General features: G+C 40.3%; 1 protein-coding gene across 1 annotated transcript in view; it reads right to left on the bottom strand.

Annotated features, from left to right (window-relative positions):
• Positions 1–11,473: 11,473 nt before the first annotated feature.
• znf385a (zinc finger protein 385A) overlaps positions 11,474–26,474 on the bottom strand; it is a 45,219-nt gene continuing 30,218 nt past the window's right edge. Inside the window, 5 exon segments of the mRNA XM_044211393.1 lie at positions 11,474–14,938; positions 15,267–15,359; positions 15,720–15,904; positions 19,177–19,467; positions 19,470–19,526. Coding sequence (XP_044067328.1) covers positions 14,690–14,938; positions 15,267–15,359; positions 15,720–15,904; positions 19,177–19,467; positions 19,470–19,526 — 875 coding nt within the window. The 3' untranslated portion in view covers positions 11,474–14,689.

Raw genomic sequence — 26,474 nt, 5'->3', positions numbered from 1 at the left:
GGTAGATTACTTTGTGACTTGAAAGCCATATTTCTACTATTTAGAAACTCTTGTTTTATGCTTTGCAAACTTACACACCAAATATCTCTTAGTTGTCAAATGCTGCTAACTGATATTCATATGACTCACACTTTGAAATGTTTGTAATTGTGATTAAGTTATTCAACCATAATTTTTCATGAGGTGTTTACATAAATTTGTCGAGTCTTTGTTGCTGTCATTGTGTACAGTATCAATGGTGATTTTCAGCTTGTGCATTCATATTTAAAGTGATCATATTATGCCTTTTGGCTTTCCCCCTTTCCTTTATTGTCTTATATATCTTTTTTTTTGCAAAGTGAAAAAGCCTTAAGTCCACCCCAAATGGAATTACCCTCTCCCACAGAAAATAAAATACTGCTCCTGAACTGCCCGAAAACAGCTTAATTGTAGTTCAGCCTTTACTTCCATAACGTATCTACGTCACTATGTAACACGCGTCATAATGCACGAATTGAGCAGTTTCCACAAGTACACCTAAATATGAAATAAAAGTAATGTTAGATACCCTCCAGGCAATCAATGGACATAAAGTTGTTACTGTGATGTAGAGAGAGTGCAGTTAAAACGTCACATATGAAAGATAAATTAGTTACAAATGAATAACTTACCACTCTGAAACGTCTTGCTCCAGTCTAGGTTTTGAAGCTGGTTCAGGTTGTTGGAACATGTACAGCTGAACCGAAGCCCTAGTTACCAGCTGAAGCAGCTTTGTTTTGGATCACATTACCTTGCTCATCAGGACCATGGATGTATTATAAGAACTGGATACCGGACCCTAAAATGGCGCCTATTCATTCCAATGAGAACTGTTCGCCTGGCACATACATCAAAAAAGTTTTCTAGCTTCTGGGTTAACTTCTGGGGTACGCGGCCCACTGAATATGCGCAGTACTGTTTCTCCCACTGGCCCTGCCCGCGAGTTCCTGCTCGGCCCATAGACACCACGGATTTTAAAATAGCTAAGGATTTTAAAAGATCACAGCTGTGAGAAAAATTAAATATTTTGCAGTAGGTTGGAATTTGCTGCAGCCAGTCACAAATGTTTTGTGTTTGTTTTGTATGTAAATGATCATTCACGTGCTTGTCTGTGTAATTGTGTGTGCTCCCAGTACAGCATTTTTCTGTTCAGTGATTATATGCGAGGAGCATTTACTTTGTTGTCTTCCATGGAACCACAGATGGACGAATAAAAGCCAAACCCACCCCCTCAAAAAACACACACACACACACACACACACAGAAACACACTTGCACATATAGATGACTGATGGCCCTGGGCTCTCCTCTGTAAATGACAAGTGCCATCCATAACAGGCAGGCAGGGGCTGGTAAAGTGATTACGTTCATAACACACTGTGTCCTGGTAAACACAGCTGGCACCATGTCTGTCACGCTAGACATGAGGGCAAATTGCTCAGTCCATGTAAATTTATGGATTGTGTTTTAGGTTTGTCTTAACAGAGGGTTGTCATCGACATGGCAGATGGATGGACTACACCTATATTCCACCTCACTTACTGTAGAAACTGTGACTGTCTGAGCCACAGGATGTCAGAGACGGCCAAGTATGATAAAAACTGATAAGATACTAGGAGGAGGACACTTAAAGTCTATTGTGAGCATGGAGAGCACATTATAAACCCGTTATACATCACTATCTGATAATTACATGCATTATAATTCATTATAAATCTGGCACGACTGTATAATGAGATTTTTATCTGACAGTGCTATGTTAGATAAGCTCCTTCATTTCCTTTGTGCATTGCATTGTGGGACATTAGTGTACATTAACAGCACATTCAAAAATCAAATCTTTTTTGGCATGCATACTGAGTATACTTAATTTGGTCATTGGTCATTAATTTGGTTGAACATGCTACATTCAATTCAATTTAATTTATATAGCGCCAAATCAGAACAGAAGTTATCTATTGGCTCTTTCCTATAGAGCAGGTCTAGACTGTACTCTTTATAATATTATTTACAGAGACCGAACAAATCCCACTATGAGCAAGCATTTGGCGACAGTGGCAAGAAAAAACTTCCTTTAAGAGGCAGAAACCTTGGACAGAACCAGACTCAATGGTGGGCAGCCATCCGGGCTCACCCAAGCCAACCCTAACTATAAGGTTTATCAAAGAGGAAAGTCTTAAGCCTACTCTTAAATGTGGAGATGGTGTCTGCCTCCTGAACCTACATTGGGATGTGATTCCACATGAGAGGAGCTTGATAAATGAATGCTCTGGCTCCCAATCTACTTTTGGAGACTCTAGGAACCTAAAGTAACCCTGCATTCTGGGAGCGCAGTGTTCTAGTGGGGTATTAAGGTATTATGAGATCTTTAAGATACAATGGTGTCTGACCATTAAGAGCTTTGTAAGTGAGGAGAAGGATTTTAAATTCTGTTCTGGATTTTACAGGTAGCCAGTGCAGGGAAGATAATATTGGAGAAATATGATCTCTTTTCCTAGTTCTTGTCAGTACACGTGCCGCAGCATTCTGGATCAACTGGAGGGTCTTAAGGGACTTATTCGGGCAGCCGGATAATAAGGAATTGCAGTAGTCCAACCTAGAAGTAACAAATACATGCACTAATTTTTCGGCATCATTTTGAAACAGGATGTGCATGGTTTTTGCAATGTTACGTAGGTGAAAAAGGGCAGTCCTTGAAGTTTGTTTCATGTGGGAGTTAAAGGATAAATCCTGATCAAAGATAACTCAGAGGTTCCTTACAGTGCTGCTGGAGGCCAGGGCAATGCCATCTAGACTAACTATATCATTAGATAATGTCGGAGGTGTTTGGGGCGAAGTACAATAACTTCAGTTTTGTCTGAGTTTAACATCAGAAAGTTGCAGGTCATCAAGGTCTTTATGTCCTTAAAGCATGCTTGAAGTTTAGTTAACTGGTTAGTTTCATCTGGCTTGATCGATAGATATAATTGGGTATCATCTGCATAACAATGAAAGTTTATGGAGTGTTTCCTAATAATATTGCCCAGAGGAAGCATATATAAGGTGAATAGAATCGGTCCAAGCAGAGAACCTTGTGGAACTTTGTGACTAACGGAGGACTCACCGTTAACATGTACAAACTGAGATCGATCTGATAGATAGGATTTAAACCAGCTTAGTGGACAACTGCAGAGAATAGCACAATACAAACCTAGCCTATTCCCGGTTTATGATCTAACGTCACCCGACCTCAGTGTGAACTTGCTCCATCATTGTGATTGTAATGTTTCTAATATAACCTGAAGAAACTTGGGTTCATCAACTAGTTACTGTAGCAACGCTTAACATACATCCAGCTTCATGTGAGTCTTCTTCTACCAAATCCTACTGTCAAGCGTCGCTTACAGGTAGGAAAGCTAGTTGTTGCTGCCTTCTGGTGATCGGGAGTATTGATAACTCCCATCATTCATAATGGGTTCAAATGATAGATACAATTTGAAATAAATAATATAGCTGTGTGCATTAATATAAGAATTGAAGCAGACATTTAAAAATAAAGCAAAAGTTACTTTCCCTAGTAACAAATTACTTTTATATGCAGTAATTGGTAAAGTGATTAAATTACTTTTGAGAGAAGTAAATAGTAAATGTAACTAATTACTATATTTCAGTAACTTCCACAACACTGCTACTCAGTCACATTGTCTAATGCTTGATTTCCATTTCAATTTACTCAGTTTGAAGACTCAGTTCTTCATTTGACATAATTTCACAGTTGCATCTGTTAATGCCTCTTTGCACTGTGGGATAATGCAAAGTTAGCATAAGTGACTGTTTCCACTAATTCTGCCAATTAAGAAGTGTATGGGAATAGGGACTAACCTTCATTGTGATAAGCATTGTTGTCAATATTATGAAAAGAAACAGCCATGACTTACCTTAATATGTATTTAAGACACACAGCAAGTTTCGGACATTTTGTTTTTTCAAACTACAAAAAAGAATGGCGTCTGGAGAGTTTTAACACTCAAGCAATGCATTCTGGGAAATCTGCTACATGTCAACATATCTTCTGGCCTACTAGCAGATAAAAGTCAGCAACTCAAAGGCAGTCAGATAAACAAATGAAGACCCTGGGCTGGACTGGAACAGTACATATACAGATACTAAAGACTAATGGTAAACAGGTGTGGAGGCAGATCAGGTAGTAGGCAGGGGTGGAATGATTATATCCATCTTGGTGGACTGGATGATCCAGAGTGGCAGGTTTGAAATGGATGCATAGATGAATAGGGAAACTTGAGGCAGGAGCAGATGACAGTACCTCTTATAGTTCAATGTTGTTACTTTTTATTTTGAAATGTAATTAATTCTTATCCACAATTAACAAAAAACGAGAAAGTATCACTTTTACACACCAACCCTCTGGCATTCAAGCTCCTGTCCAGCTGATCTACAACTGTCCATACTGTACAGCTCCTTGCTGACGTGATTACCCAAAAGGCACAGTGAGTCACAGATGTCCTCCCAAGAATGTTCTATTTAAATCTCCCACAATACATGAAGTGTAAACCCTGGAGCATTTCAGGAAATGATGTTGATGAAAACGATGGTGGGGCGAGTGGGAGATGGGAGAAACAGTGTCACTGAAGCTTGATGGTCAGACACTGAATGTAATGTGAAAGGGTAGAGTGCCACCTTTAATTAGATGAGTTACTGGCAGAAAGAAACAAATAATGATGTCATTCAACAGTATCCTGTTGTGACAGCCACTCACTAATTATCTTTCTATCCTCTGATGCCTGTGTCTCCCTTTCCTTGGGTCCAAAGCAATATTTCACTTTCACACTGAAATCAAATATAATACTAAATATTATAATTGAGGTGATAAGGGAGACTTGATGAAGAGATAAAGGATAGGAAGGTTAACATGGAGTGCCTAAATATGTAAGAGGAAACAAAACGTAAGAGAAGAGAATAATGTATATTTTGCTAATACAAAGCAACTTTCATTGCAATATGCATAAATTATCTATCATTCTCAAGGATGATTTTCTCGAAGTAAATTTCCTTATTGTGCTCATAGTTTCAGACATGCTACACCCAGCTGAAACAAATTCTACCTAATCAGTGTTTTACTTTTCAGTATTTTACATAGATTTTAATGGAATCATAGATGTCATATTAACAAAAGATACAATAATCATTATTGCGCTCACCAATCCACAGTTTTGTCTTTGTGAATGTCATCGTTATATATTTCCTGCTCACCTCCATTCTGTTCAACCAACACAGGTGTTTTCAGTTATTCTTGGCTGAGGTTGGGTAGAGCAATACTGGGAACTGACCTTTTTCACAGCAATTTTGTCTTTTCAAATAAGGAAAATGACACTTAATGAAACTGAGCTATCATTATTAATGATGCATATTAAGTGTCCTAGCAGGCCACCATGCACAATACCAGGGCCCTGAAATTAATGTCATTCATTTCACCTGTGCTTTTCCTGCAATATGTCAAAATGTGTGCCACAGAAAATAATTGTGTCTAATTCCACACTACATACTTACTCTACAAGAAGAAGTTTTGAGTATGTAATGACCTTTTAATTGCATCAGACAATGGACTTGTCTCTGTACTTGTCTTGTTAGATCTTAGTGCTGCGTTCGACACCATTGACCATCACATCCTATTACAGAGACTGGAACATGTCATTGGCATTAAAGGAGCTAATTCGAAAGGGGTCCTGTGGAGTTTTCTTGAAAACAAACAAAAGTTATGTAAAACATAAAATATTTTCAAAGCCGATTTTGTAGGTATTTTAAATCCAGTATTGTTTACATGTTTTTTTAACTTGCAGTCTACTTCTTTCCTGTCTTTGTTGGCACATTGCAGCATATCATGACATGTTACTGCCACCTATTGATATCAGTGTATCAGTATGACACCATTGGTAGGACTGGTGTCACGTCACCCATGTGCGCGCATGCATGTGCATCCGTGTGCGTGTACACGAGAAAAGCAAAGCAAGGACACCCTTATAGAAACAGCTCCATAGTGCTACTAGAGGTATAAAACTCCTCAGGGAACCTTTAATATCTTAAGTTTTTTGAAATATATTCGTCACAGACCTTTTATACCATGACAAAGACAAGACGTTGACGAAATGAAACTGACTTCATTACACAATAACTGTGACAAAATCTCCATACAAAATAGAGGTAACTGAAATGGAATTTAAAAATAAAAACTATAGCAAAATCTCGCTTTGTTTTCGTTGACGATAAAAATGGAGACGAAATTGGACTGACTGTTCTTTTCAAACAATCGTGTAATCCAAATCTTGTTGTCGTTGGATGGCGACACATTTCCCTTCCCATTGACTTTGCACACTAACAGCGCTCCGCCACCAGTACAAACGCCTTCTTGATTGTGACTAAAACTAGACTAAAATGTTCAACATTTTAGTCAACTAATATTTTGATGACTAAAATGTCAAGTGTTTTTGTTGACTAAAACCAGACTAAAATGTTCATGGTTTTCTTTGACTAAAATGTCCAGAGTTTTAGTCGACTAAAACTAAAGGCTGAAGTTGATGAAATATAACTAACATGGACTTTTTATCTCAGGTCTAAAACTAAGACTAAATATGAGCTCACAAAACCTCTATACATTGTTTTGATGTCTTGTCATAGTTTCAACTTCTGGTGTTTCTCTTTGTTGATACATTTTGTCTGTGTTTGGTATATGTTATCATAGTTTTCTACAGAGTAATAGATAATGATTCAGTATTTTGACTGATGCACCTGCAAGCTTGCTTGTTTGTAACTTTTTGGTCTAATTTTGTTTTGAATAATTATATCATAATTGCCAGTTTTCAAATGCCACTATTTGACTTTTGTCCTCAATGAAGTGTTTACATAATTGTATATAGTGAGTTTGAACAGAGCTTGAATTCCTGTCATTTGACAGATATTTAATTAACAGTACATTTTATTCTTTTCCTAAAGTCACGTTCTCGCTCAAGGACAAAAATCCATGTAAGCAGCAGTGTAAATTTTCATCCGCCACACATTTTATTGAAGTGTCTTCATTCACTATTTGAAAACAGTTAATTAGATTCGTTCCTGCCATGGTCTGTGCTGTGTCAGTGCAGAAGGGCAATTTGCCTTGACCGCCCACTCCAGCATGAAGGACGGCAGACCATTTTCTCACAATTGTGGCTTTTGTCTTGAGCTGCTGCCATGCCAACACAACTGAGCCGCCCAGCTGCTGTCAGCTCAGCCCTCAAACTGCTGAGACATTACTAAGATGCCTTGTGAGAGCAACATATTGGGTAACTGTCACTTTAGAGCCCTTAATGACGACCAGAGTAGGCTCAAGGTTTACTTCCCCGCATCTAAATTAATGTTGTATGGCATGGTCTCCTTGTATCCAGAGATTACCTGAAGGAATATGGCTATTTTGTGTGACCCTGAGTGGGACTGGAGTTTGTTATTGCATGGATTGTTGATAACTGACTTAATTTCCCTGAAGAGGACAAGATATTTGTCAAAGGACTGATCCCTCTATCTCTTGCCTTCCTCAGATGCCTGTGCTGTGAGGTTTCTGCAGAGATGCTACAGCCAAGGGAGGATTGTTAAATGTTTGTCACAGCAGGATGTTGCTGGATGTTTAGTCCAGAAAGTAAGAATATAGAAAGACAAAGATCATGTATGAAAACTGGGGTAGATTCAACAGGTGTGATTCAGTTGGACAGAATGAAGGAGGTGAAGTCAAGTCTGAGATGCTAATGAGAAGCAGCTGTTTTTGTCTGAGATGATGATCGTAGCCTACAATGTAATTATGGAGAATATAAGCAGGTGTTACACCTCAAGTAGCGCACAAACCTTGATAATGACATCCAACATACATTTGAAAAAAACAAGCTGGACTGAAAAGAGCAAGTACTACAGTTGGTCTCAACACAATTTTGTGACTAGCTAAGGAAATTAGATTATAGACTAGTTTGTGCCGCTGTGTCTTCTCACTTAACTCCCAGACTGTCTGCGGAGCCTGTACTAATTATCTCCTCACTGATGCAGAGGAGCAGACAGACAAGAGAGCACACGCCTGGATTAACCTTAGCTGTAACACTGAGAAAGATCAATTTTAATGCTGATGATGTCCTATTCCATCTCACTCTGCATCTGATATGGTATCATCGGTGGGTTTCAACAATTTGCATTGTGATCGCATGCTTGAGCTTGTTCACTCTGTTAAAATGCAGCACAGAGTCTGTACACACTTTCACTCAGACATCTATTTGCTCAGAAGATATCTCGAAAAATGAATGGCTTTCATGACCCCCCCCCCCCATCTGTAAAAGCTTTTAAAACTTTTTCTGCTTAAATGAATGTAGTTTGAAGAGTAGCCTACAACTCCCCTTTTCCATTTTAACACTGACCCTTCTGTCATTGTCTGCATTCAGATTATAGACTAATATCTTGTAGATGATTCATTCCTCTTGGAGAGTAGTAATAGTTAAACCCCTACAATATTCCGTACAAAGGTTCAGTCAGAGGATTAATATTTAGATGTTTTGTATTAATTATTCTTTAACATGTAAGTCAACAATGTGTGAGATTCTTATCTCCTGCTTTTCTTTCTATAGTTTTCTTATAATTCTAATGAAAATGTCTTAGATCACTTATTGTCTGATCTTATTCCATCCTGAAAAGGATGTGTTATCTAAATTAGATTGGAAATGTGTGCACAGCATGCAATTATACATTTTTGTCATGCACAAAATTGATCCAGATTGATTTATCTCATTCTTTTCTTTGTGGCTGCAAAACTGCCAAAATCAATTTGTCTGTATCCAGTTAGCAAACAACTGTAGAAAGCTTATCATATTTTACCATGCAGAAATTGCCGTCACATCAAAACCAAAGACCAGTCTCATATCTTCCCTTCGCATACAACATGTGTGATGCAAAACTCTGTAAAGAGAGAAAGAGCTAGTGGGGAAGAAAGAAAGGGAGACCAAAAAACATGCCCTTTCCTCTCTTCTCAGGTGCCGACTTCCATTTAGAGAAAAGTGCAGGTACGCATCTCTACCTCTTCAGATTTCATTTGAAGATCCCTGTCTGACCATCTCACTGTGTTATTGCCACATCTCAATGCATAGAGCTCTCAAGAAAAGAGCTGCTGCATCTGTCTAGTGCAAAACTAAGTCCATGCTTTCAGGAATCGTGATCTATAGAAATGAAAAAACAAGTTGTGCTAAAAAGAGGAACAAACAGTGTGAGAGCTCTTTCTGTCTTCTTTCCATCTGGTTCTAAGAAAAGTAAACTAATTCATGGTATAAATATCTGGCTAAATAAGATGCCATGGTGGAGGTATTACACATTCAACACTGAGAACCATCATGTCTGTACAACATTACACAAAAAGTAGTATGATATTTATTGTCCTTTTTTATATATGTTCACAGAGCTGAAAGGGCAGCTCAATATAATGTACTGTATATATTCAGAACCATTAAGGGGTGCTTATGCATCAGTAATGAATGTCCTTGATCAACAGTCTTCATTATTACATCAAAAGCACTGAAGTGTTACACATGCTTGATATGTGAATAATTATGACTGCTTGTGCTATCTCTTTTCAGCTATACTGCATTGTTTCCAGTGGACCTGCTTACCAGTCATGACAGTAGGACCATCTAGTGGCCGAGTTGTGCATTTTTACAAGATTCAGATAACTGCTGGCAAGCTGTCACTGTGTTTAGGAATGCTTGAAAAAAGTCCCAGGGGAAAAACATGAGGGCTGTCTGTTACAGAAATCAGCTGTCCAGACAGTACAATGCTGCTCTTCATCAGACAGTACAATGCAGCACCAGTCAGCTAATCCTGCTAGCTGCATATGCTGCTCACGAAGAAGATTCAGCAATGTCTGATAGCAGTTGAGATGAGAATGATTCATTAAAAAGTAACAGTGCTTATGCTGCACCCATTACAAAAGCAAACAAATGCTCAATTGTTCAAACTCATAAAAAAATGTTTGCAATTGTAGTAAAGATCTCAAAGTTTCCATAGATACCAGATACACTCAGTGTCCACTTTATTAGGTACACCTATTAGGAACAACTGTTATGTTTTAGCATTGAGGTCATAGTTAGTGATGTTTTTTTACTGGACTGCATTATATTGAGAGGTATTTCTAATAGTTTGCTGTCCTTATGTATGTAAATAGGGAGGACAAAACATTTTAAACACTTGTCATTATGTTGTTGACCAGGATACCACCTTCTTTAACTATGACGCCAATAATAAACATATGATTGAATTTATACATTTCCGACAATGTCACCAAAAGTTGAGGATTATGAGCTTCATAAAGATACGTTATGATAGAACAGTTGTATTGGGTTGCATTATATTGTACATGTATGTGTACCTAATAAAGTGCATATGTTAGGCTGAATTATTGGGAAATGTATATAAAATTATGCAAAATACATTCAGAGTATTTTCATTCGGAACAAGCAGATAGTGGTACTGTCAAGTAGTGTGGGGAGAAAATTATTTTTTACCTTTTAAGTTATACTTTAAGGCAATGATTCCCAAACTTTTTGGTAGGTTGTATCTGTCTACGAGTTGAGAGCCTTATAAATAACTTTCAGATGCCTAAAGAGATAAAACTTTCCAGTATTTCACAAGAAATCAGCAAAAATTAGAGAAAAATCTGAAAAAAATAAAGATTTGAGTATCAGAACAATTTTTTTCTTTTTTTTCTTTCCCATTAATTATCTTGTGATCCCTCAGATTTATCTTGTGACTGCTTGGAGGGGTCCGGACCCCCAGATTGGGAACCACAAATTTAAAGGAAATTTAAATTTTGTTGGCGATAAAACATGAACATAAAGCAATTTTATGAATTCGCACTGCAGTGATGTTATATTTGGTAAGTTGGGTATCTTTTGATCAAATTTGAACAAGTCTTTACTTTGTTTGAAAGGCACAGTGAAGAGATTGTAGTGATGATATCAATTGGGGCAAATCCTGGAGTTTCTCCACGGACAGTTAAACATAGAGCAACTCCAAATTTATTTTGTGATTTACAGCTGAAAGCCCTGCATTTACAGTATTTTAAACTCTTTGATGTAATAGCTAAAGACAAAATCTATGAGTCAGTCACCAATTCCCTGTCAATGGACACACTGCAAAAATTCTCACCTAATGACATCATATCTGATTTGTTATTTAGTAGTGTGTTTACTGGAACTGAACTAACATAGAGAAAATCTGTTTTAGGGTGCCTTTTCTCTGAAAACAATGTATTTGTGGCATACATGTGTACTAGGACATGGACATCTATACATGTTTTAGATATTATATGAGATATTTCTAGTATTTTTCTTTATGAGTTATGACATTTGATAGAAGGTATTGGACCACACAATGATTGATTCATAAAAACTCATAAAGACATTTGTTTCATTTAATGATTTATTGACATTTACTTTTTTCCCACCATGGTTTCTCTTGATACCAGTAGTATTTACCATAAAGTTTCTTTTTCATTTAAATTACATTTATAATGTTTTACTCACATACACATTTATTGTTTAATTTTCTTATTGCAATAAACAAGAGTAGCCAGAATGAGTCAGGTATTGCTACAATTTGCCATACAAACTCTTTGTCCCCTCTGACAATGAAATTCAAAAATAACTTTATTGGCAAGACAAAATTACACCATAGCCTCTCCATCTCTCTCTCTGTTCTGTGAGAGGCTGAGGGCAGAATAAGGCTAAGGCTAGTAGCCTAAACACAGCTAACATGAAATACCTGCCCAGAAAATAGGAATCTAACATTTATTTCCCATATGTGAATAATGAGGATGAGTGAGTGGAAATTACCACAGTATGAACATATGAAGGACAGTACGAACATATCTGTGGTGCTGCTACTTGACTGACTTAACCTGGACAAGATTGCAGTACTTCACTTAGGTTGGGTCATTGATCAAATCTCTAATAGAATCCAGGATGATTGATCAATCTTCCCAAACCAAACGTGCAGGTTTTTGTCTCCATTATTGTGTTAGGCCACTTTATAGTTCCAGGTTGCCTCTGTCTCTGATTGGTGGGAAGTGGGGAGAGAGCAGGTCCCAACACACACTAGAATACACATGGTACACACACACCAGCAGGAAAGAGAGCACGGATCCTGGAATAGTATCTCACTCACAAAATGAACTCTGCAAAGAAGGTTTCGTTCAGCAACAAAAAGAGCACAACGGTGGAAGCTGACACCAAGCCAGCTTCTTCTTTAAGTAATGGCATTGATAATGTTCCTCAGGATTTTCACTTAAACACATTTCTCACACACACAGAAATAAAATAATTCAACTCAGTAAATCCATGTAAAAAATAAGCCTGTTGAACAAATCTAGCTTTAATCCCATGATACCGGGCGTTGTACCCTGTTCCCCAAGCAGAGATTACCGTAGTAAAAAGGCCCTTTAATATGAAGGGTCGGTCCCTAAGCCCAGCTACACCTCTGCCTCTCTCTGTCTCTCTCTCAATCCCTTTTGAGGGCTTATACTCCACATGGAAGAACAGAAAAGTCTGTCAGCTGGCGTGCTCCCAGTTTTCACATGACTCCAGACAACATGTCACAACATGTCACAATGATAACAAGTCACTCTGATAAAAATTGCTCATTGCATTGCAATATTCAGACAAAGGTAAGACATTAGAGCTCATTGCTTCTCAATGAAAGGGCACAGTGTACATCTCGTTCAGAAAAGGGTGATAGTTTCAAGCTGTCGAGCAAAATAGGTTGTCTACTGCTGCTTAGCTAGCTTTTGTGGCGCCCTGCTGAGTCAGTTGCTATGCCTGTATGTCAGTCTGTCTGAGTCAACACTTATATAATCCACCATCCAATAATTCCACCCCTTTCTTCTTTTCCCTTCATGGATGCAGTTATTAACATTTCCTACCTACAAAAATAATTTTATTGTGTTTTCTATGTCGCTCTTTTTTATGTGTGATATAAATGCAAACCAACAGTCCAAACCAAACAAAACAAAGTGCTCACCAGTCTTTGTAAAAGAAAACAAATCATGGTGTGTTTCATGGCTTTCAATTGTAAGACAGGAAGTATTGATAGATGCCTTGAGCTGGGCGGCCTTGCTGGGCTTCGTGCTCGGTTGTCACTCCAGCTCAAGATCATTTGTCGAAGAATGTATTTGGCTTTCATCTTTCTCTCTATAATTTGTTCCCTTTGACCATTATGGTTGCCAGTGTCGATGTGCCCTCTACTATAGACTCATATGAACCTTTGGAGATGGGGAGGTGAGGAGGAGGAGGATAGGGCAGTAATGGAAGAGTTCAACCCAATGATGTAGAAGCCTGACCCTGTAGGATCTTATTGCTAGGCTGCATGCAGAAATGACATAAATACATCAGTACACAGGGTCGCGCCTAAGTCATACCTCCCCACCTACACAGTGAATCAGCCTGTAAATGAAAACCGGGAAGATGTGAGGATGATGATAACCTTCTTTGTGAAGGCTTAATGTGAACAGAAGTCTCACCAAATATACATGAACTATGCTCTCTCCAACACAGTGTGTCTCATTACTGTAAGTAAAAGAACAGATTCTTGCCATCAAACGCAATCTAAGCTAAGGTAGGGATCATATATTAAATACAGCAGTACAGTATGTACCAATGTGTGACTTCTGCTGTTTCTCCCACCCTTTCTCCCCTTTAGTGAGGCCCTTCTCTGACTCTTATGGAGGTTGGCAGATTTGCCCTGTAGCGAATTTTGTTGGTACAGTCTATTTTAAAACATAGATCTGTTAGAGCCTGTGTGTGTCTGCATACTGCTGGGGGTCAATCCATCCACTGACCCGTGCCAGCCCTCCTCTCACCTCACCCTCTCAGGAAATGACAGGAGAATGCAATCCCCCACAGTCACTTTTCTGCTCTCTTATCCCCCCAACCATCAGACATGTTCAGATGCAGCTACCACCTGCCTGTCAGCCGAAGTCATGTTGTTTCTAGCGAGGACCTAGTGTCACAAACTGAAGAGTTGCTGGCCTCCGGCGCAGAAGGGGACATGTACAGTACCATGGAGGCCGCCACAGCTACATGTGGCGCATACAGCAAAGACCGATGGAAGCAGCTACCCTACTGACATGACATTATTGTCTTGGTTTTTGAGGTGCATAGGATGAGAAGAACACGTTGAGCCGTGATGACAGGAGAAAACCAACCTGGCCCAGAATAATTATGTAACACTACATGTGGTTTAATGTTTCTAGAAAGGTCTGCATGTGTTTCTTCTGTAGCTATCGAGGTGGCCATGACAGGGCCACAGTGCAAGGGAGAGGGGCCAGGGGAGGTGAGAGATGTACAAGGGAGTTCAATGCATAATGAAAATCTCTCCTCTGCTCATTCCATCTGCGGATCACTCATAAGTCTTCGAAATGGAGAGAGAGTTTCAGGTAAAGGGAAGAAAGAGAGACATACTTCTACATCTTTCCGCTGCTCCTTTCCTTCGCTTTTCTCTCAGTTCAATATTTAAATGGTTGGATTTTTTTCCCCCTATCAATTGTTGTTTGTTGATCATATTTGTATCTTCACAGTGTGCTTTTGGAGTGGCTGTTCCTGACTGGCCGAAGTCAGAGGGTGATGTGTCAGTAAGGGGAGAAGAGGATTGGCCCGTGGGTGGTGCGGATGGGCCCGGGGGCGGGTCTCAGGATGGCGTGGCTGAGAGGCGGGCCTTGCAATAGGTGATGGTGCGGGTGGTGCGAAGGAGCTGCTGCACGGAGAGCCAGCGGGTTTGAGGAAGCTGCAGCGGCCATTGCTGCAGCAACAGCCAAGGGGCTGGGCAAGAGCCCTGCACTCAAAGCTTTGGTGAGATCCTTGGAGAAGGTCAAAGAAGACTATAAACAGAAGAGGGTGCACAAAGAGAAACAAGACAAGAGAGAGCAGAGAGAGAGGGATAAAATGATTAGTTCCAGAAGGTCAACACATGGGGGGGAAACAAGACTCTTTTGATCTGTCGTAATGCAGAGGTTTCAGTTCAGTTAATATTTTCAGGAGGAGGACCCAGCCAAAAACAGAACAACTGGCGGGCTTTTGCAGGGATCAAATCAACACGCTCTAACCACTGCAAGGCCTTGCAGACTTATCACTGTCTATCTGATCTGTGGATTTAAGGTTTGCTGACTGTGTCATGTCAGAATTTAGCAGTTTAACTTGAAAGGTTACCGTCAGATCAGCTCCCCTGTGCTTCTTGTGTCGGCTAAGGAGGGGGTTAGGCTTGCCCGCCATGCCGTCCCGGTGCCTTCGACTTGATATGTGCTGAAAGGAAAGAACACAAGTTATTCCCACTTTCCCTAAGTGAAAATAATTCCCATGTTAGACCTTCAAAAATGGACAAAGAATCCAGCCATGTGAAAAAGCAATTACAGTATTGGGACTGATTATATCTTGAGACTCTGGATTTTACTATGTGCTGTAAAGATAAGAAAATTTGCTCCATAATAAAATAATTATGGCAATTACAAATACTCTCACAAAATGCATGAAGAAGTCATCTTAAGACTTATTTCCAAAGAGTCAGTTATGTAGTATGTAAAGAATTTTACAGATCCAATTGATTCATAATATTTTTAAATAAAAATACATACAGTACATACATACATAACTTCTTCCTCCTACCTGTTTGAGTTGCAGTTCAGAGTTGACCCGCACATTGCAGATCTCACAGTGGAAGGTTCGTTCCTGAGTGTTGGGGTCCACTGGCCCCCCTCCCTGCTCTCCACTGGGCTTGGGGCCCAGGCGAGGATACGCCTTGATGGGGCCCAGCCCGCTCCGTGCCTCCAGGATAGTTTTGTGTTTGGTACCTGCAGACACACACACAAGCAAAATCACTTGTCAGCAATGCCATTAACCAAGAAAGAAGAAAGAAGAAGAAATTACATGTTTAGAAGTTAATAGAATAGAATGAAAAAATACAGTGAAGCCAAATCACTATTATATAACATATGAGTCATGCTGCTTGCATCTGTCTGAAGTAAAATGAGTCTGGACAGTATTTCTGTGCAACACAAAACTCTGATGGAGAAACAATGATAAATATCAGGGTCTGAAAGAAAAGAAAATGTATCACTGGCTTGATTCCCCAATAAATGAAGACATATGCACAACATACAGAGCATGTCGCCATGTAAAGTTGTAGTGCTGAATATTTACCACTAGAGGGCTGTAGTCAGATAGCTGTGCAGCTGGTGATCTAGAAGATGAACTCAAAGCCCTCCCTAATGTTAACGTTATAATAACTGATTGATAATGGTTTGATTCAGTGGAGTGGGTGAGAGAAGGTTATACAGTGTGCATTGTAGTAAATTATGTGCCAACATCAATGACAGTGCTGGACCTCACTGTCAAGATAAATAATTCTGACTGTAAATTAATAAATAAATAAATAATTCTGACTGTAAATGTCAAAGTTTGGAAATTTAAGGCTGGGTTATTATGAGAAGCAGGATTGGGACTGGGAACAAATAAAGTTATAAATCTGATTCTGAGTCAGGCTCATGCTGTATAACATTTGATATGGTCATGTTTCTGGTAAAACAGCCAATGTTTCTGTCAATCATTAATACTGCTGAGCAATCAAAATATGGGCTTGTTTCATTACAAATGGGTGTGTAACATTAGGCACAAAACAATTAAATCAAAAATACAATAGATGTGTTTCTTGGCAATACCAAGTAATAAATAGTTACATGTGAACTCAAGCCTCTTGATGGTCTGATCTCCCAGAGTCCACCCAACGCCCTGCTATTATACTGTATATCCATTATATCCATTTATGATTCAAGCAAACTTAGCAAATATTCAGCAATTCAAAAATGATATTCTGTCAGATGTCCACCTGCTAAAAAGAATTTACAAGAGATTCTAAACTGTGAGGATGCATGTTTCATACAGCTACGTGTAGTATTTCTATATGCAGTGTTTTCTTAATTTAAACAAATTCCACTCCAGGTGGCTGAATTTGCAAAGGCGACTGTATACAGAGAGGTGCTCTTGCACATTATTTTCCCTTTCAAGTGGTCTGCAAAGCAGCATGCCAAAAAATGTTCCAGAATAGTTTCTCATTAAATAATCACACATTTTGTTCTTGGCTGAAAATTTTAGTCATGCCCCTCCCATCAACCCCCTACCTTCCCACCCCCCATTACTTCTATGTCTCTCTGCTCTCAAATTAAAGTATCCCACTGTCACTAGCTCTGACTTTGAATTTGAGTCATGCTCTAAAATCCCTTTGAATAGAGTTAAGGTTACAGAAGAGAGAGAAATCATCGGGGTGGGGTGGCTGGTAGGGAACATGGAGGCTGTGGGCTCCACTGGGGAGGAAGGGGCTGAAATGACGGATTTCGCTCGTGGCCAGAAATGTGCTCTTGGGATGTCTGTTTTTGCCTTTGTTCTATTTTGGTCTGACAATGGATGGCCTAGTGGATTTGTCTTGCAAGGTTGACTCATAGTGTAAACCAACACACAAGTAGACAAGGCACATTTGAAAACACAAAAATAGGCAATGGTTTAACTGTTGCATAAATGTTGAATTAACATTACGTACATAACATACTTTCCCACTTTTATGTCTTTTCTTCTGTTCATTCTGTTCCATGTCTTGATGTCTGCAGGACATATGTTTTTATTTTTGAACCCTGCTAACATGCACAGTTTTGATTTGGAGAATGAGTGATGGTGATTGCTTCCAGATCTCTTAGTTTCTCTTAGTCATCCAGGGGTTGAACTTTGAAGCCAACTGGCTGACAGCAGGCTGTGACCTCTGTGTGCGTTATCTCTTTTTATACTTACATGTGCATGTGTATTGTATACATGCTAGTAGGCAGATGTAATGCAAATGTATTGTTGTTAGACTGATAAACAATTAATCAGCGCACAATAAAGCATGAATTCCAAAAGCCTTCCAGAGGTTAATCTAACTCTAATGGTGGCAGGGACTGCACTTTTATTGATTAATACTTTATCCAACATTAAGAGGTATTTGTTGCATGCTTTCATGTCTGGCTGAGACAGCTGCACCAAACATTACTCAAGGCAAGTGGGATACAGTTACACCGAGTCAGTCGCTCATTGCCTGTTGTGTCTCTGTAGTTTCTTTATGTATAGGAGTATGTATAACTACTCAAAATAAAGAGTGGTGGTCAGCAGATACAAAATGTCCTCAGAGGGAAACAAGGTCAAGCGAAGAGCTAAGTTGGCATAAAAGATTAAAGCAGGCAGCAGGTACCTGAGGGGTATTTGGAGCCCTGAGAAAGTGTCGTCATGTGTGAAAGCTGTCTTACAGAATGTTGAAGATGGAATTGTGGTGAGCTCACCCACATAACATCCTATTTTTCTTTTATTCCCCTGCTTTGAATCCCTCATGCAATGGTTACCAGCCGTAACCATCCTCCTCTGCAACTTTTTCAAGTGGAAGGTTTTAGGCAATGGGGAACAGTTTTTATGCTGCGAGCCGCAATTGACAAGACAAATCATGAATATTTGAGCGGGGGAGAGTTTTCTTTTAAATAATTATGTCTTGTGTGGGTGAAGAAAGTGGAGTGTGTTAGCAGAGTGCTGCATGAGAGAGCGGGCGCACGCGGGTGAGGCACCTTTACAGAGTTCCTGAAACCAGGAGATCAGTGCTCAGTTACATAGGTCGAGCCTGTCACTGTCAAACAGATCAGTTATCTGCTGATCAGTGTTCTTCTCAGTACCCTCTGCTGGTTCACAGTCAAGTCATTAACTGAGATGGTAGTACAGTAAGGGCAGTCAGGTAATGGACTGCATGTTTGTGTATCTTTGTGCAACTGTGAGCAGCTTTCTTTGCAAAATTCCTCTGACACACAGGATGTGATACCTTTTGTTTCCAGAAACAACAACGGCAGTGTGGTTTGAGTGAACAGAGAAGAATCCAACCATAGCGGCAGCGATGAGGGAGAAAGTTCCACCTCCAGAAACTCATACTTAATCAACAGAAGATCCAAGGAGAACAACATCACAGTTAATCCCACATGGTTTGATTGCCAGCTACTTGCCTGAAAGTGCAGAAGAACTACAGCAATTTCAATGTATCAGAGCTCACAGATTAACCCACCTTTGTTGTGGGCCTCCAGCTGTGACAAGGAATTGACAGCCACCTTGCAGAGTGAGCAGTACAGCAGCTTCTTGGCCTTGTCCTCCTCTGTCTCTGGATTGGACGGGCTGTTTGAGCCGGTGGCTCCTGAAACCGGGGGTCCAGATCCGGGCTGCTCTGAGCTTGCGCTGCCACTGCCACAGCCTGGGGAGGAGGAGGAACGGGGGATCAGGGGAGTAGTGGGGGTGGGCAGGAGGGGGCACACTGAGGGCACGGGGGAGTCCATGGGCGGGGTAGGTGGGGTAGTAAGAGGGGAAGGGGCCCCGGTGCCAGCAGGGGCACGTTTAACTGTGACAGAGGCCGTGTTTCATCTACAAAAACAAAGAGAGAAACAAAGAAAGAAACAGAATTAATGTCAAATGCAGAGAACAATTGGAGAACTGATTGTGTAGTCCAAAAAGTACATAACTCAAACAATAAAGTGTCACTATTGACTTCATTGTCTTTAAAATCTGTGGTGAAGCAGAGTCCCCCTGAAAAAAAACTCTCTGCTATGTCAAACCACATCGCTAACCACTCCCAGTTGAATGTGGACGGACGGCTTGGTCTGCTGCATAGATCAGACAAACCAACATAAGCGGAAGTGCTTTTTAATGTATAGGCTATAATTGGTTAAAAAGAGTTTCTTATAATTAAAGTTATGTATAAAGTGGCTCAGAGGAGGAACACGTATGTGTAAAGGGATGGGCACGTGTTTAATAAGTTTCTAGGCTTTTTGAAGTTTTGTAGCCAGTCTTTCACTGATGTGGTCTTGTCTTATTGAAATGTTTCCAAAGGGAGAAATAGCACACCTCTGCTTATGCATGTTTTGACTCTTTCCCACACACCTGTTGTTTTTGGCTGAGGTTGAAGCAAAATAGCACTTGCTTTGTCACAGGGCAAGAAAATATCATTAAGTGAGCCCCCCTCTCACTTTCTGCTCACTTTTACCTCTGCTCACTCTCTGTAGTTTTAATTTCTTATTGTTGCATGTGTTTGATTGTATGACGGTTACTTTTTCTTTTTTCCTCACAGAACATGTTTATACATACATTTTCAGACACATGTTTCTGGTCAGCCACTCCCATACGCAGTGCCTTTGGTATTCACTAAGCAATGGGTCTTGGCTGAAAAAAGACCCACTAAATTTGGGTGGGGTATTCAGCAGGGATCAGCAGGCCCTTCTCCAAACTCCACAGGATGTAGCACCGACTGCAGGCAATGGAAAAGCCCCGCTGGATTATGGTATTAAAGGGATAACACGGAGTATTTCTGGGAAGAAAACAAATATTGACCGTAACTGCTCAATTTCCTTTTAAGGATTCCCACATGCTTTGTCATTTTGTCACATTGAGTCCATAGGGGTGTGTATATTCATGTATTTGTTCCACTCTGTGAATCTTATGTGACCATATGATCATTTTTGTATTGTGTAGATGTGTAATAAATCCAGAGAGTTGCTCTGGCTACTCCATTGCATCATCTCTGATGAAGATGCCATTGTGAGTGCTTTCCATTCCACTGCTTTCCAAGATCAAAATTCCCTTTCTTTCCATATTGGAATTTTCCAGGTGCAAAGCTGCTGGCTGCACAGTGTTTGTCAAACAGATGTTTTGTTAAAAAGAAAAAAAATAAGAATATTTCTTACTCTAACTCTGTATGGCATTGAGGAGTCCATAAACCAGGCCTGGATCAAAGTGAAGTGTGAGGGTAAGTGCTCTTTGGAGATGTTTGTGACTCATAATGTGCTTATTTTGCCACATTGCTGACTGAGCTGGTTAAGTTGATTGCAGAGCTTGTACCTGCAAGTGCAGGAAGGCGGAATGACAGAGAAGCTAAAGTAGTTCTCTACAGTATTTTTGTTATATTTTGCCCACACACATGCACGTACACATGCACATGACTTTATTACAGTGCAGAGAAACAATCCCAGAATCCACAGCATCCATAACATGTGGTTTGAGTTAAAAGCAAGTGGGGAAGAATAGAGGTGGTTGGCCAAATAATGAGGGATTTCATGATCCATGATGGAGGTCTGCCATACCAAACTATCACATCCAGTCACTGTTTCACCTCATACCACAGTGAATGTCTCCTACACTCATCCCCCTTAGAACAAGTTCAGCTTGAGGCTAAACCTTGGGGCCTCCATAGCCACAGTAATTCAGTGTCTCAGCAATCCAAAATTACGAATCTCACTGAGCGGCAAAGTGTTTCTTTTTGTCATATTTACTGACTAAAATGAAAAGCCTGAAAGTTTCATTCTATATTTGGTATTCTCTCAGAGGAGCAAAGACAAATTGCTTTATTTTTCTTGCCCTGAGAATTCCGCTGTCAGAGTTACTTGATTCTCTCAAAACTGGGGCTATGCGGTAAGTCTAATTAAACATTCATAAGGCAGTTAACAGACGTTCTTCCATGCTAGCTGGCCTCATAGTCAAACAGAAGAAGGCACTATTCACTGGGAGAGGTCAGCAGAGGGAGATAACTCAGTCCAGATGCTTCACACTATAGCCTGGTGTGTCTGCATAGCCCTAATCCACTTCAGGAAATTAAAGCTATGTATAGTATGCAGTCCATGGGAGAAGTTTTGTTGATAAAGCCGTGGGATTTAATACAGACTAATTCAAATTCAGACCAAAATAACTTCCGTTGTTTGCTGCAAGAGTCAAAGTTCATCCTGATTCCTTAAGTGTGAAATTTTCTCTAGTCTGTGATATCTTCTTGGAAATTTAGAAAATATCTGATTGTGGAATTAGTGTGGAAGGCAGTATATTAAGGAATGCCTATGTAAGCAAATGTTCGTTATTGTTCATAGAATATAAGTGATCTCATAGGGTCGGGAACCACACAACGCGTAAGCTTTTTGTTGTTATATAAAATGTAAAGTTGAAAGCAGAACAACAGAGTTATTGCTGTAATCAATCCCGTGTGTAGGTGGAACATTATGCAGTGATGGATACGCTTTGTTTATTCTAAATGTCAAATGAAAGCAATGCAATCCAAACCATGGTAAACAGTTTACAGAGGCTTGCATTATTGTGAGTTACAAGTCATCAAAATACTGTTCCAGCAAAAATACTAGGAGGTTTACCACAGGACTGGCCTATTGACTGTGTGGGTATGATAGTTTGTAGGTGGGTATGTTCTATGTGTGTGTGTGTTGGTGTGTGTGAGAGATCAGGGGTAATTGAAGGACTCCACCCCCCCATGCCCAGTCTTAATGATTAACAAGCTTCGAAACCCAATGCTGTCCCTACGAGAGCCGAGCCTCATTCATAATGCAGTTGGGTGGCTTTTTCCCTGTCTGGCTTGCATCTGAACTCTGAGTCACACACATTCACAGACATGCAAAATATGTTTATTGGATGCTTTTGTTAATTATTTCAGGTAGATTTCATCAAATAGCTCACTTAAGAGAAAAAAGAAACTGGTGAATTCACTGAAAATTAAACTCCAAGACCAACAACAAATATAGACAGAGCATGAAAAGCATTTCAGCTCTGAGTAACTCAATACTATAGTCCCCTCATAGCCATGCAACCCAAGCCCTCACATGAAAGTCATCTGTTTAATTGACCTTGGGTGTGTGCACGCCTGCCAGTGTTTGTGTGGACTAAAGAGTACTATAATATCAGGGTGGTTTTAACAGGGCCCTTCATTAGAGTGGGAGTGTCAAACAGTAGAGGAATAAAGAGGGGGGGAGGAAGGGAGGGAGGAGCAGAGTTACTCTCCAAGTAAACAGCTGCCTCTCCATCACCTGCAGGCCCAGCCAAACTCTCTCACCAGGCCAAATCCCTTAAAGCCAAGGGCCTAATTTTCAGGGGCAACTCTGACCACAAACCCTTTGAGGGCTATAAAACCTGTGCCCTGTTCTCATAGCTGTAAGGTTAAGGAACCAACAGCATTTAAACAGTGCAGCATAACTGACCTTCCACTGTTTTAGTCTACAGCACGGTCTTAATGTGTCCTGTTTATGTCCTTCACTGTTGACTGCATTTGATATGTTAATTAGAAATTATGCAGTATAAAAGAGAAGGCCATCATGCCAATGCTATAGACTGTACTTCTACTGTATCATATCTGAATGCCTCAGAAAAGACTATGATATTGTGTAAAATCTCAGATCAACAAACAGACCATTCACAGGAAAAATCACTCAGCATCAACAACAAATGCTGCTCTGTGTTGCAAGGGATTTGCACTGTGGGAAATCTTTTCCTTGTCCTTCCATCTGTGCACTTGCATGGGCCTTACCACATTGTTTGTGTATGTGTGTATATGTGCGTGCATGCATTATGTGTATAGCCTATATATCTTTGTCAGTTTCAAAGTAACTGCCCCAGAGTGACCTGTGTTAGTCTCCACAAGCCAAACCACTGTGTCCGTCCTCCAGATGCTGCATTCCCAATTGAGAACATGCACATCTGCCTGCTCCCATAGATCTGTCCCCCTACCATGGAGCAGAGGGACAGGATCACACTGAGGACATGCATACACACACACACACACACACACACACACAATCATAGCAAGCAAGCATGCAGGCAGACCAGGAAGAGACAAGGTTTCAGGGTCACGAGAAAGAGGCTTGGATGGAAAAAGGCATTCTTTCACATGTTGCTACTTTCAGATCTCAATCATGGCAGGCTTGTTTTGGCTCCTCATGCTTTTGGAGTTCACCCCGGGAAGTCTCACTAATGGCGACTGGCCTGGAGCTGATCTCAGATCCCCCTTGAGGGAAGGAGCGTGAAAAGAACTGGCCCTCTTACTACTCTTGGATTTGTTATTTTTATGGATAGAAAAGGAGTCAAAGACAGTGAAATGCCAAGGCCTCTGCTCTGGTATGTTACTACATTTTGGCCTTTAGTGGACCTGAGTTTCATCTTTTAATTCATCTTGTTTGCTCTGTGCCCTCCCGTCAATAAGGTGGAAATGTCTAGTAAACAGTCAGCTACAGAAACGTTTATAAATATCAACAAAACATGGCCAGGCTATCCATTGCCTCGTGTGTGATCCAAGGCCAGAGTAGTGACAATGAGGGAATGGAAAATTTGGGGTGGAGAAAGGAGAAGGGCAGAGGCACACAGTACCCAGCCTCTGAATTATAGCTTGAAATAGGAAGATGAGTAAGACAGGGAGAGAGAAAGTAAGACTGAGACAACAGAGACACAGCTAAATAGAAACTGCTAAAGAAAGAGCTTGCAACGCCTCAACCATGCCCTGCATCCTTACCAACTAATACATTTATCTACCAACAGTGAAATACTTTACATTAAAGATGATCAGCTGCTGTCTCTGTCCTTTCAGATGCTGGCTTAAATTCTGGTCTATCAGACTCTTCCACAATGGTGTCATCTTTATTTTTCTCAATCAGTCTTAGTACTCATTACCACCACCCTGGGCTCAAGCAACATGGTCTATTTTGACTCTGTAGCAAATGGTGTTGCACTTCTCAATGACTCACTCAGTAGTGTGCAAACACACACTCACAGACATATGCACCACAGTGGGGTTCCTTGAAAAGATGCCAAGAAACTGCCATGTTGCCATGCCATGTGTGTGCCAACTCACCTGCTCACAGTCTAAATGGATGGCCACCAAACCAGTTTTACATTGCTCAGCTGAACAAAGCATTGCTGTGGTTAGACTGGACTAATACAGAGGATTATCTGTGGTACGGTAATGATGCTTCTACTTTGATCAACCTGTCACTCAGAAAGCAGGACACCTGACGTCTGCTTTTCATGTTGGTTAGTCAACTTCTCTCTGTGCTAATCAGCTGTTGGCCAGACAAGATCAATCCAAGGTGATTCTCTGGCATCACTATTGTCCTAAATTAAACCCCCCAAAAAGCCTGTGATGTAAACTAATGAAGCAAGTTTATATCACAAATGTGATTTAATATTTCCAGAGTCTCAGAAAGGAACTTGTTTCATCTGCGTCCCACTTTTAGAGTAACTTCCTCAGTATTCTGAATTCAAATACACTTTAACTATCATCAAAAATAGTTATCTCAAAATTAAGCTGACTATTAAACTATCTAAAGGCATCCTGGCAACTAATGTTTTTTGTTCAGCTGCCAATCTTTCATGAAAGAGACATTTCTGAATGTGAGTGAATATGTGAGACACTACTATCAGTGCAAATAGTTTCTGAGCTGTGTTGTTGACCATAAGCTCTGCTGCAACCACATCAGACCACACAGAAAGCTGAGATGCTCACAAGAAAAACAATACACCGCAAAGCCGGTGATTAGATGCCTTTGTTATTCTTGCATATTTTCCATTTCATTTTCCAGCAAAACAATAAGCCTCTGAACATTCCGTGCAGATTGAAATGATTATTTCTACAACAAAACTCACACAATCACTTTTTCGTTTTCTACTCGTGTCAGTATTTTCTGCTCTATCGTAGAAAAGGTTTCAGTCGTAGTCATCTGGACACTGTTTTCAGAATCAAGACGTTTCGGCTCCCATCCGGAAGTCATTCTCAATTGTGAAAAAATTGGACGGGAACTGGAAATTTAAACTACTCTGAGTTACATAAGCCCTGCCCTCAGGAAGGAATCTGCCTGAGTATCTGTTAATAGCTAGTTTCACCTGAAACTGACCTAATAGTTTCAAGATGGCCCAGTAATCAGTAATCAGGCCTATTGTTCTCTGGCTGCATCTACTTCATCACTGCTAAGTGCCTGATTAGCATGTGATAGGCGTGACCAAGGTGATAATACACTCTGATAGACTTTGGGCAGATTAAATCTCAGACCACCATTTCTGTTCAAAGAGGGTTCTCTTTCTTCACAAAAATGGCTTCCTTGCGCCCGTTCAAACCAACTCTTCTCTCTACTAAGAATCTTCACCTCGCTGTCTTCAAATGTGTGGTTTGTAGCTTTTAAATGCAAATGCACGGCGCTCTGTAATCCTGAGTTAGCGTGTCGCCTGTGCTGATAAAGTCTTCTGTGCTACAACCACACATTTGAAGACAGCGAGGTGAAGATTCTTAGTAGAGAGAAGAGTTGGTTTGAACGGGGCGTCAAGAAAGCCATTTTTGTGAAGAAAGAGAACCCCTCTTTGAACAGAAATGGTGGTCTGAGATTTAATCTGCCCAAAGTCTATCAGAGTGTATTATCACCTTGGTCATGCCTATCACATGCTAATTAGGCACTTAGCAGTGATGAAGTAGATGCAGCCAGAGAACAATAGGCCTGATTACTGATTACTGGGCCATCTTGAAACTATTAGGTCAGTTTCAGGTGAAACTAGCTATTAACAGATACT

This window comes from Siniperca chuatsi, linkage group LG10 (assembly GCF_020085105.1).
Source record: "Siniperca chuatsi isolate FFG_IHB_CAS linkage group LG10, ASM2008510v1, whole genome shotgun sequence".
Classification (NCBI taxonomy): Eukaryota; Metazoa; Chordata; class Actinopteri; order Centrarchiformes; family Sinipercidae; genus Siniperca; species Siniperca chuatsi.
The sequence above is the reverse complement of the archived record's forward strand: the minus strand, read 5'-3'. Positions and strand labels throughout refer to the sequence as shown.